At 38.0% G+C, this 12,869-nt stretch overlaps 1 protein-coding gene across 1 annotated transcript in view; it reads left to right on the top strand.

Moving 5' to 3' along the window:
* The window catches only part of ADCY2 (adenylate cyclase 2), a 3,557,286-nt gene that overhangs the window by 2,622,332 nt on the left and 922,085 nt on the right, over nt 1–12,869 (top strand). The window contains exon 11 of the mRNA XM_085606100.1: nt 2,379–2,422. Coding sequence (XP_085462226.1) covers nt 2,379–2,422 — 44 coding nt within the window. The remainder of the gene's footprint in view (nt 1–2,378; nt 2,423–12,869) is intronic.

The following is a 12,869-nucleotide window of genomic DNA, read 5'->3' as shown; positions in this document are numbered from 1 at the left end:
AACTTACAACTTTATTCTGACGTGACAATTACTTGTTGCCCTTTGATGTCAATAAGTTGCACATGCCTCTCAGTAAATCAGAGAAAAGAACCAAGCATCTCTGTCTTGTTTTCGCCTAGTCTAAGGAAACAATGCCAGTCTTTGGGTACAGGAGTGTTAGCTTGAACTCACTTGCTTAATGCTTCTAGTAAAATATAATTTCACATTCCTTGCTTGAATTTCTATGTTGGGTATAAGAACTGTGGAAGCATAATCATCAAATGTTCTACAAGTCTTGGGAGGTAGCATATTTACTATAGCTGCACCATCATATATATTTACATCCACCTGCGGAGAAATGTTGGGTATTCTGGTAGTTTCAACAACGCTGTCCAAAAGCTACCACTTCTGTCCTTCTCTGAGTTTTCCATTCACAGATATAGATTATTGAAAAGACAGATTTTCGTGCTTGAAAAATTCTTCGAAATTACCATTACTTGCCTGACACTGGATATATAATCTAGCAAACAGATTGCAATTACTTTTTAAGGAGGTTAGTTTGTCTTTGGATTAAGAAGTGTTATGTGGACTGGTGCTGAGTAATTGAAGTTTGTTCCTTGGTGTTGCATTGTATTGGTTCCTACAATCATCTCCAAACCTTCCATTGAAGTTGTCAGATTTCTGCATCATATCCCTTCTAACAAAGTTTACTGCATTAGCAATATTTTACGGCCTCAGAATCTGACTTGTCACAGGCAAATACTAATGCAGATCCTAAGTAATGTCCGAAAGCTTATGGGACATCTCTTCCTTCATTGTCCTCCTTCGAACCTCTTATATTTCTGAAAATTTGCTCTTTTAGTCTTGCCAAGTTATACTTACCTGCAGTGGAATTGCGCTGCTTTACTCTGCTTGTGTAAAGACCTACTAAGTTGCCGTGTTAGAAAACTGTTTTAAAATCTCCCACTAGGGAATCTTTCAGATAAGATAAAAGTTTGACTAGAGCTATTCCTTCTACAGAGGTCTCACTAGGTGATTCATTTGTATTTTTTCATGCACTGTATGCTCTGTTATACAGTCCAACTAAACATTTATGATGATGTTCAGTATCCTGTGCGTGCATAGCACCCATAGTCAATTTTGCAATATGTGCTGTGTCTTGAACTAAATCAGCACACTGGTAAACATTAGCATCCACGTCATCTGTTTTCACTTTATGCATTACAGAAATATCAGATTCATTGCAAAAGAAACATGCTTTTCTTCCAGAAATTTTATTTGGAACTGAAATTGCCGAACGTGTTTTAACTGTGCTATAAATCTGCATCACTATGTTTTCTTTCCTGAGCCAGTTGCAGCTCAGATTGTCATGCTTGTAAATAAAAACACAATTTATGCTACACTGCATTGTTATTCCTTAATGTCTGCTCAATACCAGAACCATCAGTAAGCTGTACTAGTCTGATATTCATAGGTATGCATTCCAATTCTTTACATTTATTTAGGTTATGTTCTAAAACACTATATGCTGACCCATAATGTTTGTGTGTAGCATTTGCTGGCCTAATAAGTCTTTCATAAGTGTTATCCTGATAAAGAACACTGATGAACCAATTTGCTGTAACAACATCATTGTGCTGGACAGCTTGACCTCTGGTTCTCAGTTTTTCAATAAGGTATTGTTTTGACATGCTACTCATTTTCATGCATTACAGAACACGTGATGAAGCTAAAAGCAAAAGAAAAGTATATATTAATATATAATACATATTAATAAATGTTGATACATGTCACTAAGTATGAATATTTACACCACGCACATTTGAATTTTAAAGTTTTCTGCATTATTTTGGTGGCCATTTTGGATATTATGTATGACGTCACAGTCTAGAGCCAACGCGGGCATGCACATGGCATGCAACAATGTGTAAACATGAACTTTTGTGCCAAATTTGACGCAAATCAAAAGATTTAAAATGACTTTTGGAGATTTGCTGGCCATCTTGGATTGCGATTAAACTATATACCGCCATAGGCAAGATCCACTTGGGGTCTTGCTCTTATATGATTACTATTACAAAACCAAATGTCTGTACCATCTTTCAGCTTTCTATCATAAGGTGAACGATTTTTCAGTCTTACAGCTATACTACAATAACTAATGAAGAGAATGTTCACTGTGAAATATAATCAGACTGTGTTCTGAGTGCTTAGGTTTTTATATGCTAAAAGGGTTGCGTGTATAAATTAGTGTCACCAAATTTCTAAATTCTAATCCAACAGTTTTAACATTCCTTTAGCATTGACATTCCTTTAGCATTGACATACTTTCTCTCCATAATTCAATCATTATTCAAAAAGCTATAATTACAGCTAACTATACATTTCTTTTTTTTCAGGATGTACCCATGGGTCAGTATCATTTTCAGCGCCGAACAGAAAGGTATGTTAAAACACTGATGTTTACTAATTTTAAAAAGCAATACATAAATTAGTAGCTTTGCTTTCTGATTAGATATATTTTTAATTGGGTTATGAAGCAACACGAAGTGTGCCATGAGTTCCTTCAACATTCAAATGTAGTTATTTCCATGCCATGCAAGAACAACAAAGATGGAAAGCATTCATATTTCTGTATTTTCTTAAATTACACTATAAGAAACACAATTTATTTTCTTGTAATATTATTATAAAAACTTGTACGAAATTCTCTTCACAAACCCCATGTCATGTTGAATTGGTGGCCATAGCTTTGCATGATCTTTAATCATAAATAGTTTGAGAAATGTAAACATGCTGCCACACCACATGCTTCAAAATATATCCTGAGAGAAACACCTCGGAATTCAAGAGGAAATTATAAAAAGCAAACTTGACCTTGTTCAGTTCAGTTCATCTTTATTTTGGTTCTTTAACCCATAAAAGCATGCATAACATTATAGGCAGGAAATTAATAACACTTGCGAAATAAGATTTTGTTATGTTAAAATAATTGAAATCATAAAAACACTTTTACAGATTAGAAAGATCAATTAAAATACACACAGTCCATTTTTAATTGGCACATAATTGTCCATAAAAGGATGGACTTAGTTAAAAAAAAATATATATATAGCAGCTGACACATTCCTGATAAAAATACTCGAGCTACAATAACCGAATACATCGACCCAGGAGCATCATTGACCAAATTAATTAATACAATTGCTAGTAGACAAAGCAAGTATGCACCCAATTAAAACATTGCCCCCTGCTTTTTTCTATTTAGTCAGATCATGTAAAGATATCGACGAACACCAAATACTACTACCTGGCTAGTGTTGTCACATCTTACAATTGCGATAGGCCACCCGGTATGCCTTCCCAACCCAAAGAGTGCAGTGGTTTGATCCATCTCTGCCTGGATCTACCATTGGCAGGACAAAAAAAGAGGACATGTTCAACATCCTCAATGACCTGTTTACATGTATCACAGTTTAGGGAAATAGTTTGAGAATACATCCATTTATGAGTGAAATTATGTATGTGAAGTGTTCCTTGTCTAAACAAAGTACGCGCTATTGGTGGTTGAATCTGGTCCACGTAAGCTTCCTTGGCAGGGACAACTTTACTGGCCAAGAAAGCTTCTACCAGCCACCCCAGATCTCGCTTTTTGGTAATTGTTGATTTTCTTATCCCAGAATGCCTCTTTGACTCTATTCTTTGTGTCTGCCCCCATTGAATATTGATTACTCCAAATATTGCTCAAACCTAGGTAACATAGATGGAATTTGACATGTTTTATCCAAGGGAGAAGATAAGCGTTGTTGAGGCACGTGATATCCTTCAGAGCTAGCCTATAGTGGAAAAGCTTGGGGTCGATCACAGGTTCATCCAATAGATAAGCTGGTTTAAGACTGCTAGGTCACCCACCCTTTTTAATCCTGTGTCATAGAAGAGTGAGAGCGTAGATGTACTCTGCTGGAGGCTAAATAGAGATGTAAAGCAGTTGTTTTTCTTGGATATCAGGCCTTTGATGTTGGAAGGGCCCCAGACTTCAGCGCCCTATAAAGCAGCTACCTGTGCCTTTGCAATATATATATACCTCAATGGCTGCGGATGCAGACCTAGGGGTGGTTACCTTATACTTCTTGATACTGGCAGAGGCAGAAAAAAACTGCATCATTCTTATCCAACTGAGCTTTCAATACCCAGTTCTTATCAATGCTGATCCTCTGGTTGTCAAATGTTCCTACTACCTGGAGGGGTTCCCCATTCAGCTGAAAATTCCCTCTGTGTTACTTATGCGGGTCACATACCATTATCTTTGTTTTAGAGGTGTTCACCTCCAAACCACAAATGAGACAAAACTTCTGAAAACTATTCCGAAGGTTTTGCAGTCCAGCTGGAGTACAGGAAAGCAAAAGTATGTCATCTGCAAATAGAATTGCTGGAGTTGAATGACAAGCTAGTTTAGGGGAGTCATTTATGGACTCACCTAAGAAAGAAACCAAGCCATTTATGTAGAGTGAAAAACGTGTGGCGCAAGGACACACCTCTGCCTTACTCCATGCTGCACTGGGATTAAGTCAGTCAAATTGCCACCCAGACCCCATCTCACCTGTGCCTTGGTATTGCTTTGGAGTCTTATGAGGATGTTCAGCAAAGATGTATGTATCAATTCCTATAGCAGCCAGAGTGGACTAATGATGCTGCCTTGGAACCAGGTCAAAGGCTGCCCTGAGGTCTACAAAGGCCAAGTAGAGGTGGTCCCCAGAGAGCCTGAGCTACTTGGATATTAAGAGGTCGAACCTAAAGAGTTGGTCCACTGTACTGACCCTAAAGGGGAAACCGGCCTGGAAAGGTGTCAACATGTCTGCCTCCTCCAGCCAGACCTGTATTCCTGCCAGAATCTGGCAGCAAAAAATCTTCTGCAAGTTATCTAGAAGACTAATGGGCATGTAATTGTTTGGAGAACCTCTATCTCCCTTTTTGAAGACTGGAATGATCTCAACATTTTTCCAAGAATCTTGCACCTGTCCGCCTGTCACTATATCATTCATAATTGGTTGATGTAGGGCCACACATCTGAGGTTCCAAGTAAAACAGGTCCTCTGGAATACTGTCAGGAGGACCCTGAGCCTTCCCAGAGGGCGTCTTTTCAATTGCTCTTAGAGTTTCATCTAGGCAGAACTGCAACGGGGAGGTCTCATGTCGTTCCCAGTTCCCAGTTTCCAGGGTCGATATTCAGGGATGACAAGATCTGTGTTTAGAATAGCATAAATGTTAGAAAAATTATTGGACCATTCTTGGGGTCGTATTGATAATTCTAATGAGCTAACAGAACGCGGGCAGCCATGAGAAAATATTTGCCGAAACTTCTTTGAATCATTGTTACTGGATGCCTCAACTAAGGCTTGCCAATTTTCATCCACCCAATTTTGTTTAGTACTAGAAGTCAATAGTTTGTCATTTGATAGGGCTACCCTAATTCCCTCAAGGGCTCCCCTTTTGACAGACTCGATTAGCATGTACTTTGCCTTATGGCAATATTTATTGTAAAATACAGATGCTGCCCAGGTGTAAGCATATTTTTTTTTACCCTCTCGGACCTTGGTACAGTGAGATTTCACTGCACGTAACAGGGTAGGATGGTAATCTAATAGCAACCCTTCATCTGGATGGTCAATGAGAGGTTTAAGTATCACATTAAATGCTTTATAAATGCCAGATTGGGAGGTCAAATTGAGGGATAATTTAGACCATTGTCTTGACTTTCTGTTGTTGTTCAGACTAACCCTGGCGTCTGACTTCTGTACCATAAGATTGAAATTGAAGAGGGAAGAACCTCCCAGTTTAAGCCGCAGAGCACTGTGATCACTATTGATGCAAGGGAATTATCCAAAGTCAACTGCTAGATGGCATAGCTGTAGATGCCACAGTATATAACTAAATCTGCTATGCTTGGGACCCTGTGAAAATGTATGGGCGCACTTTAGGTCTGACGGAAATCTGCCATTGCATGCACGAGTACAATGATTTAATGTTAGTGTAAACAATTGCGTCGCTGCCACTGGCCAAGATGAAAGAGAATTTATCTCAAGAGGAAGAAAACCTCTTGCTTCACCTTCCAAGCTACAGACAGATGACAAACCATCCAGTAGCTCGAAGGTCACATTGAAATCTCCTGTGATAACTAGCAGCGAGCATCTCTCAAGGAAAATAGGCATGCAAATTGGTGTAGCATGGAAGATTCCCTATTATGGGTAGATGAGCGATTGTAAACATTGTATAGGTCAACCTTAGTTCCTTTACGGCGTCTCAAAGAGAGACCCAGAATATCAATACTATAGCTTTGACAGTTAACTCGATGGAATTCTTAACGCATACAATGGGACCACCAGAGAGGCGTCCAGCTTTTAAGGGAATGGCTTCTATGCTATAGTTGTAGAACACTGATCTAAAACATTTTTCCAGGGCTCATGTTTCCTGCATTATAACTATGTCATGGGTGTCAATCAATGACCCCCACTCAGGATCCATGTTTTTCCCCTTAAGGCCAGCATTATTCCAAGATGACAATAATGTAGTCAATTTGTCGACTGATGGTACTACGATGGACTTGCAAGGAGTATCCACAACACCTGTTCGACTATGAGGAGATCACATGCGGGGAAATGAACATGGCAAATGGTACAAGGTGGATAAAGATCAGTTGACCTCGTATTTTACAAACAAGATGCTTTTTCCTACTTTAATGGTGTTACTAACAGGTCTTTAGTCCACTCAGGTGAGCCTGGTGTATCCCATATAGGAGCCATCACACAGTAATAGCTAATCTTTAGAAGTTCCCTAATTTTGTACCAAGTGTTGGCTAAGTCTCTTAAAATCTTCAGACAAACCTTCTTGAAAAAACGTGGGTCTCCAAATTTATATAGGAAAGCTTGATCTCCTCCTTTTAACTCCTGCAGCATTCCCTTAAACATTCTTCCTATATCTGAATTGCTTAGTTCCCTCATAAGCATTTTCCCTGCTTTTAATAGGAATACCCATGCATAGAATGTTATATCCGGCGTACATAGTCCTCCCTTGTTCTTCTTCCGCCGGAGCTTTTTATACGAAATTCTGATTCCTTTAGAGGCCCAAATAAAAGAATTTATTTTTGGCTGAATTTTCTTTTGACCAACTTCTTTAAAGGCTAGTGGTATGTCTTGAAAGAGAAAAATAAGTTTTGGCAGAAGCATCATTTTTACCAAGTTAACTCTGTCGATTAGTGTCGAAGGTAAGTATGCCCAAGTTTTTTAAGGAGTCAGAGATTTCTTTGTCAACCCTATGCAAATTTATATCGACTAAATCATTAATATCCTGAGTGATTCTGATGCCTAGATACCTTATTTCTTTTTTTAATGACTGTGTAGGAGGGCAAACATCAAGGTTCCAGGCCAGCCATTCAGTTTTAGACTGATTTATTTCGTACCCCGAGAAGCTTCCGAACTGCTCTGCTAGACTATATATGCAGGGGATGGCCTTTGCTAGGTCAGACGTGTATATCATCATATCTGCATATAATTATACTTTTTTTCCCCTTGGTATTTTTTGGTTTATTTCCAAACTATGAACTACTATCATTAGATAAAAATAACTTGTGTTTGTATCTTATTTTATTAGCTCGGAGAGAAATTTGCAAATGTTGGATTAAATCCTTACCCCCTACTTTTCTAAAATGGATAAACTCTATTAAATATGTAATGAAATTAGACACAGCTTTAGGGGTAACTAAGAGCAAAAAAAGGAAAGAGTTCTGGTTACCATGTAAGGTCTGGTTGGCTAATCTATGAAAATCAAGATAAATATGTCCAATGATTATGCCTCTACATAGAAATACTTTATTGCTCGGGTCAGTTCCGGTGGTCAATCAGTCAGTAGAGTGGGACAGACCGAAATCTAGTGGTTCTGTGTAAAGCGCTTCCATTTAGACCAGAGCTCTCGTGTCGGCGCCAATCAGCTGGGGGGCAGCAGAGAAGACCAAATCAACTCTGGATTTATCTAATGGCGAATGAGGACTAAAAATATAAAACAAAAAAAGAAAAGAAAAAGATGCTTTGTCCTCTGAGGTATCTTAACAGTTTCTAATTCCTTCGCGAAAACGTAACTCTTACAATTTATACAGAACTCCTTTGATCTTGTGTTGAATTTCCTACCACCTAAAGTCTATCAGCAAATAACAGATGACAGTTGTTGCCAGCTCGCTCACTAGGGTTACATGGTAAGAATGGTAAGCATTCAGTTCATGGCTTTTTTGCATGCACAAGCAATTCACAGGCAAATCTTATGGAATAACTACTTTTAAGTAGCTAGACAAGAACACAATAAAAAAAACAACATCATAGGCGCATAGGGACCAATTCACAGAGGAGTTTACAGACTGTAATTCTAACTCCTCAGAAAAGTAGTAATTTCCACCTGTATAATCTACATCTGATTAATACAGTGTGAAAGGCTGTAAATTAATGTCATGTAACCGTATGCATTCTACTCTCTAACGAGTGGATTGCAACGATGTAATATTCAACTTAATTAAGACCAGTAATCATTCATGTACAGTGTCTGTCTAGGAAGGAGGTGCATAATATGTCAAATAAATAACATAGAAACAAAAAATGAATTCAATATTTTTTTTCAATGTTACTATTTTTTTATTTTGAAATACATACTCATCAAAACGCACAGACTACTTGTGCAGAGGATAAGAACTACAGGTGGAAGTCGGAAACGTTTTTGAAAAAGGTATACCAGTGTAACAGCTATTAGTATGTGTACATTTACACCTGTCTTTGTTATTCAGGCACTCGGTACCTGTACATGATACTGTTATATAATAAATAATACAACATTTATATCAATATTAGCATGATAATTAATACAAGTTTTCAAGATTTTCAAGTCAGTGCAAGTAATACCAGAGAGTAATACTTGCTGTTTGAGTAGCTCTTAGTCACAAGCTGATACATAAGTGACCCATGTGGGACTGAGACACAGTTTCCAGAAGAAATACAGTACAGCCCTTTTCACTCATCCCACCCTTATACCCCCTCCCATTCTATCAACCATCTGGTCTCGTGTGGAATACCTTTTTCACTTTTCTTCACATTTTGGCCCACTAACCCATCTTTCTACTCCACCACCTTGCACTCACCCATTATACAAATCCTTTTCAGATAAAACGTGTTTCCCTTTGCTAACCGTGGAACCCATCACCCATATTCCTTTCTTGCTATTATGCTCCCATTCTAAATTTTCATGCAGACCATTATCCCCCTCCCATCTCAAACCAACCAACCACATCTAACTTAATGGCTCACGGACCTGTGGCCTGATGCACGTGCAGACTCACTTACTGAACATGTCATAAATGTTAAGGAATACTAGATCTCAATGTCCACCCTCTTCAGCATTCCCTTGGACGCCACTTGTGGATTTAAGACCTTGAACAGAAATCAAGATCCATACTATTGACTCTGATACAGCTCTGTCCATCCAATCAGTCATATTAGTTTTATTCAGCTATAGAAAGCCACAAAACACCTGTTAAATGGTTTAAATATATATAATTTACATTACATAAATAATCTATTGTCCACGGCAATGCATATACCTGCATGAGTAGACCACTATTAGACCTTAAAAAAATTGCAACTCTTTAATATGTTCTCCACAGTAAAGGCAGCATTTGAAGATATAAAATAAGTGCAGTCCTCTCAACAAAGGTTTAGGATAGTGTTCACGAGGTCCTTTAAAAAATCTGTAAAAAAACCCACTGCAGAATAGTTTGATTATAACAATCCCCACAAAAGCGTGAATTCTCTGAGGCAATGAGGTCCCTACCTGTGCGTGTAGCTAATGAAAGCTGCATAATGTCAGATCCGAACCTAGAAAGTAAGCTAAATTCATATTGGCTAGGAACAAGTTCCAGATATGACTGTAAACCTGGAAAATGAACAATACGCCAATAAACTAACTGACTTTTTCAGTAGACATCTTTCTTCTCTATCAAGGGCTCCTAGCTTAATGTCTTTTGGCAAGCATTTTCTTCTTACAGGTACCTCTTCTTTGGCTGTTAAAAGGTTCTGGAATGCCAACCTTTGTATATCTATTTCTTACTTATTTTATCCACGGGAAGTCATCAATACAATTCATATGAATGCAAATCAGGATATTTTCTAGTGAGAATTTGGTGTTCTCATATGGTCAAGTAAATATCCAGACCATAAGAGTTTCTAGACTGATACTATCCTCCAGGTAGTCTAATCCCAATTATCTGTGGCATATTTTATTGGAATCCCGGAGGTAGTCTCAGGAGCTGCAGAAAGAATCGTTCTTTACCCTTACCGCTGTGCAATGACCCATCTAGCCTTCTGAATGGTTAGACATAAATGTAAATAATGCATTCACAGTAAAAAAAGACCTTTTATTATGCTTAGATATATGGTAGTGGCCACTTTCTTGGAACTGTCAAAAAGTATACCAAGGCAGGAGAAAGAAGGACATTTCTTAACAATCCGTCCATTGATGGAAAAGATTATAGGCTTCATTGACTTTGGCATCAGGGTCAATATATATGACTTAGACAAGTTAGTAGTAAGGTTCAAAGTCTGTATCTCCATGACACAGCAATCAATTATTTTTTTTAGGATAATTGACTATTCTGAACTTAGGAACTGCGTCATTCACATAGACAAGGACTGGGATGGACCTTTGACCAAGTCTGGGCATATTACAGCTCTCCTCTAAAGTCTTGCCTTCAGTGAGTTTGTGTAAAAAATAAATAGAAGGGGGACCAAAACCCATTCCTATTGTACATCTGAACGCAGGCTGAAACTACTCGATACCTTTGTGGCCAGATCTCACTGCCACAATTAAATTCATGCACAACGTCTTCAACAAATGTAAAACAGACTCCTCAATACCTATCTCACCTACTATACTCCATAATTTGCATCAATCCATTTTGCCAGAGGTAATGACCCTTGTGTAGCATATACATATTTATTATTTAACAAGTGTTGATTCAAATTTTGCTCTACTGTTTCCTTGCCTTGGTGAAATGTATATTGACAGTAAACAATTCTTATTAGAGAGTTTGTCTATTCTAACATTCTAATGAATAGTATTCTCCCTATTATCTGGACCAAAGACTCAATTAAAGATGTTGAGTAATTGCAACTCAAATTAGCTCTGCCCCCCCCCCCCCCTTTAAAGACTGGAATAATAACAGACTTTGACTAGGTGATAGGTATATTAATAGAATCTAATGAGTTGAAGACATTGCACAGTAGTGGAGCCCATTCATCAATTTTATGTTTGACTAAGTCCATTGGAACACCATCCGGCCCCGGGTATGTTTTGCCGGAGCTGCTCTTTATTGTTGTACAAACTTTCATTTATCTGGTCAACATTATAAATTCATTTAAAATTATCCATCCAAAATGGCAGCACCACATTGATACATTCTCCTCAGGTTTTACTTGAAGGGCAAGGTGGCAAATTTATACTGTTCATGATTCTCCTACATTTGCAGCCTTTCACTGTGGTTCCACCCCATATTTGTTCAAATACAAAACAATTACATATGGCTGGGTCCAAACTGAGATGACATGGTGGGAAAGAATTGATGGATTAGGGCACGGCCCATGTGATTGCCAGTGACTGAGATTAATGTGAGTATTTTTTCCACCACTTTGTTGTTGATGTCCTGGATCTCTTTAGAAATAAGTCGCTGATTTATTTAATAACCACAGACAATCACAGTCCCAATTGTTCTACTTCAGTGTGCTGCACAAAATCAAATCACATATTCTCTTCTTAAAATATTCTCAGCCATTTGAAACACTTCATCTGTCAGACACTTTAATAATAAAGAAAGTCTGCCCTCGTGTCAATTTGAAGTATGCAAAGTTTTTATTAAAAAAGGAAAATGTATCTGTAAATAATAGAAATGTGCAGCAAGGCACCTCAGAGAACCATAAGAAGCACAGGAAAAAAGAGAAAAGACTAGATAAGATGCCATATATCTCCGGTATATTTTTCCAGAAAGGCATAATATAATTTGGTCTAAAATTGCTAAAGAAGAAATACACGGTGGTGGTTCAGAAATAATTTTCCACAGATGAATGTTGGCAAAACAGGGTTTTAGGACAGGAAAATGCAGTTGTTGAAGAGCTGGTTTATGGAGATACTTAAAAGACATTTGAGTACCTAGTAACTGAATTTTAGGTATCAAAATGGGATTTCTAAAAGTTCTCCAAATTAAATTTATTTTGTGGTGGCAAGTGTGTAAACACACAGTCTAGCCATGCTAGAGAATACCTAGATAATGCACAGAAGTCGTGAATACAATGTTGGCTATCTTGTCATGGATGGATCAGAAACCTCGACCCCTAAAGAACCCTCACCAACATATTGTCTGATAGGCAAATGGGCAGATCCATACAGATCTGCTTCGTTTTGTATTGTGTTTGTGATATCCAACACGAACATAGCACCAAAGCGAAACTATTTCAACCGACATGCAATGGAACTATATTTGACTTTCGAATCGAATCAATGGAGTCTGAAAGTCAGAGGACACCCGCAGACATCTCAAAAGGTATCAATATCTAGTATTTAAGGGCAATCTGTGGGTGCTAAGAATATGATTTGAGGAAGAAAGGGGAAGAAAGACTGATGGAAGGAGTTCTAAGGAAGCTAAGTATAAGAGAAAACCACACCCCAACTGTTCAGATTATGTGCCTATATATACATGATGCATTTAAGCTCTGCAAGCCAGAGACCCAAACAATCACAATGCATTATTTTGATCATGGGTGGTTTGGTTTTTGATTTATTTTTTTCCATCGGTCTTCGGTTTCCCG

This window comes from Triturus cristatus, chromosome 5_1 (assembly GCF_964204655.1).
Source record: "Triturus cristatus chromosome 5_1, aTriCri1.1, whole genome shotgun sequence".
NCBI classification, from domain to species: Eukaryota; Metazoa; Chordata; class Amphibia; order Caudata; family Salamandridae; genus Triturus; species Triturus cristatus.
The sequence above is the reverse complement of the archived record's forward strand: the minus strand, read 5'-3'. Positions and strand labels throughout refer to the sequence as shown.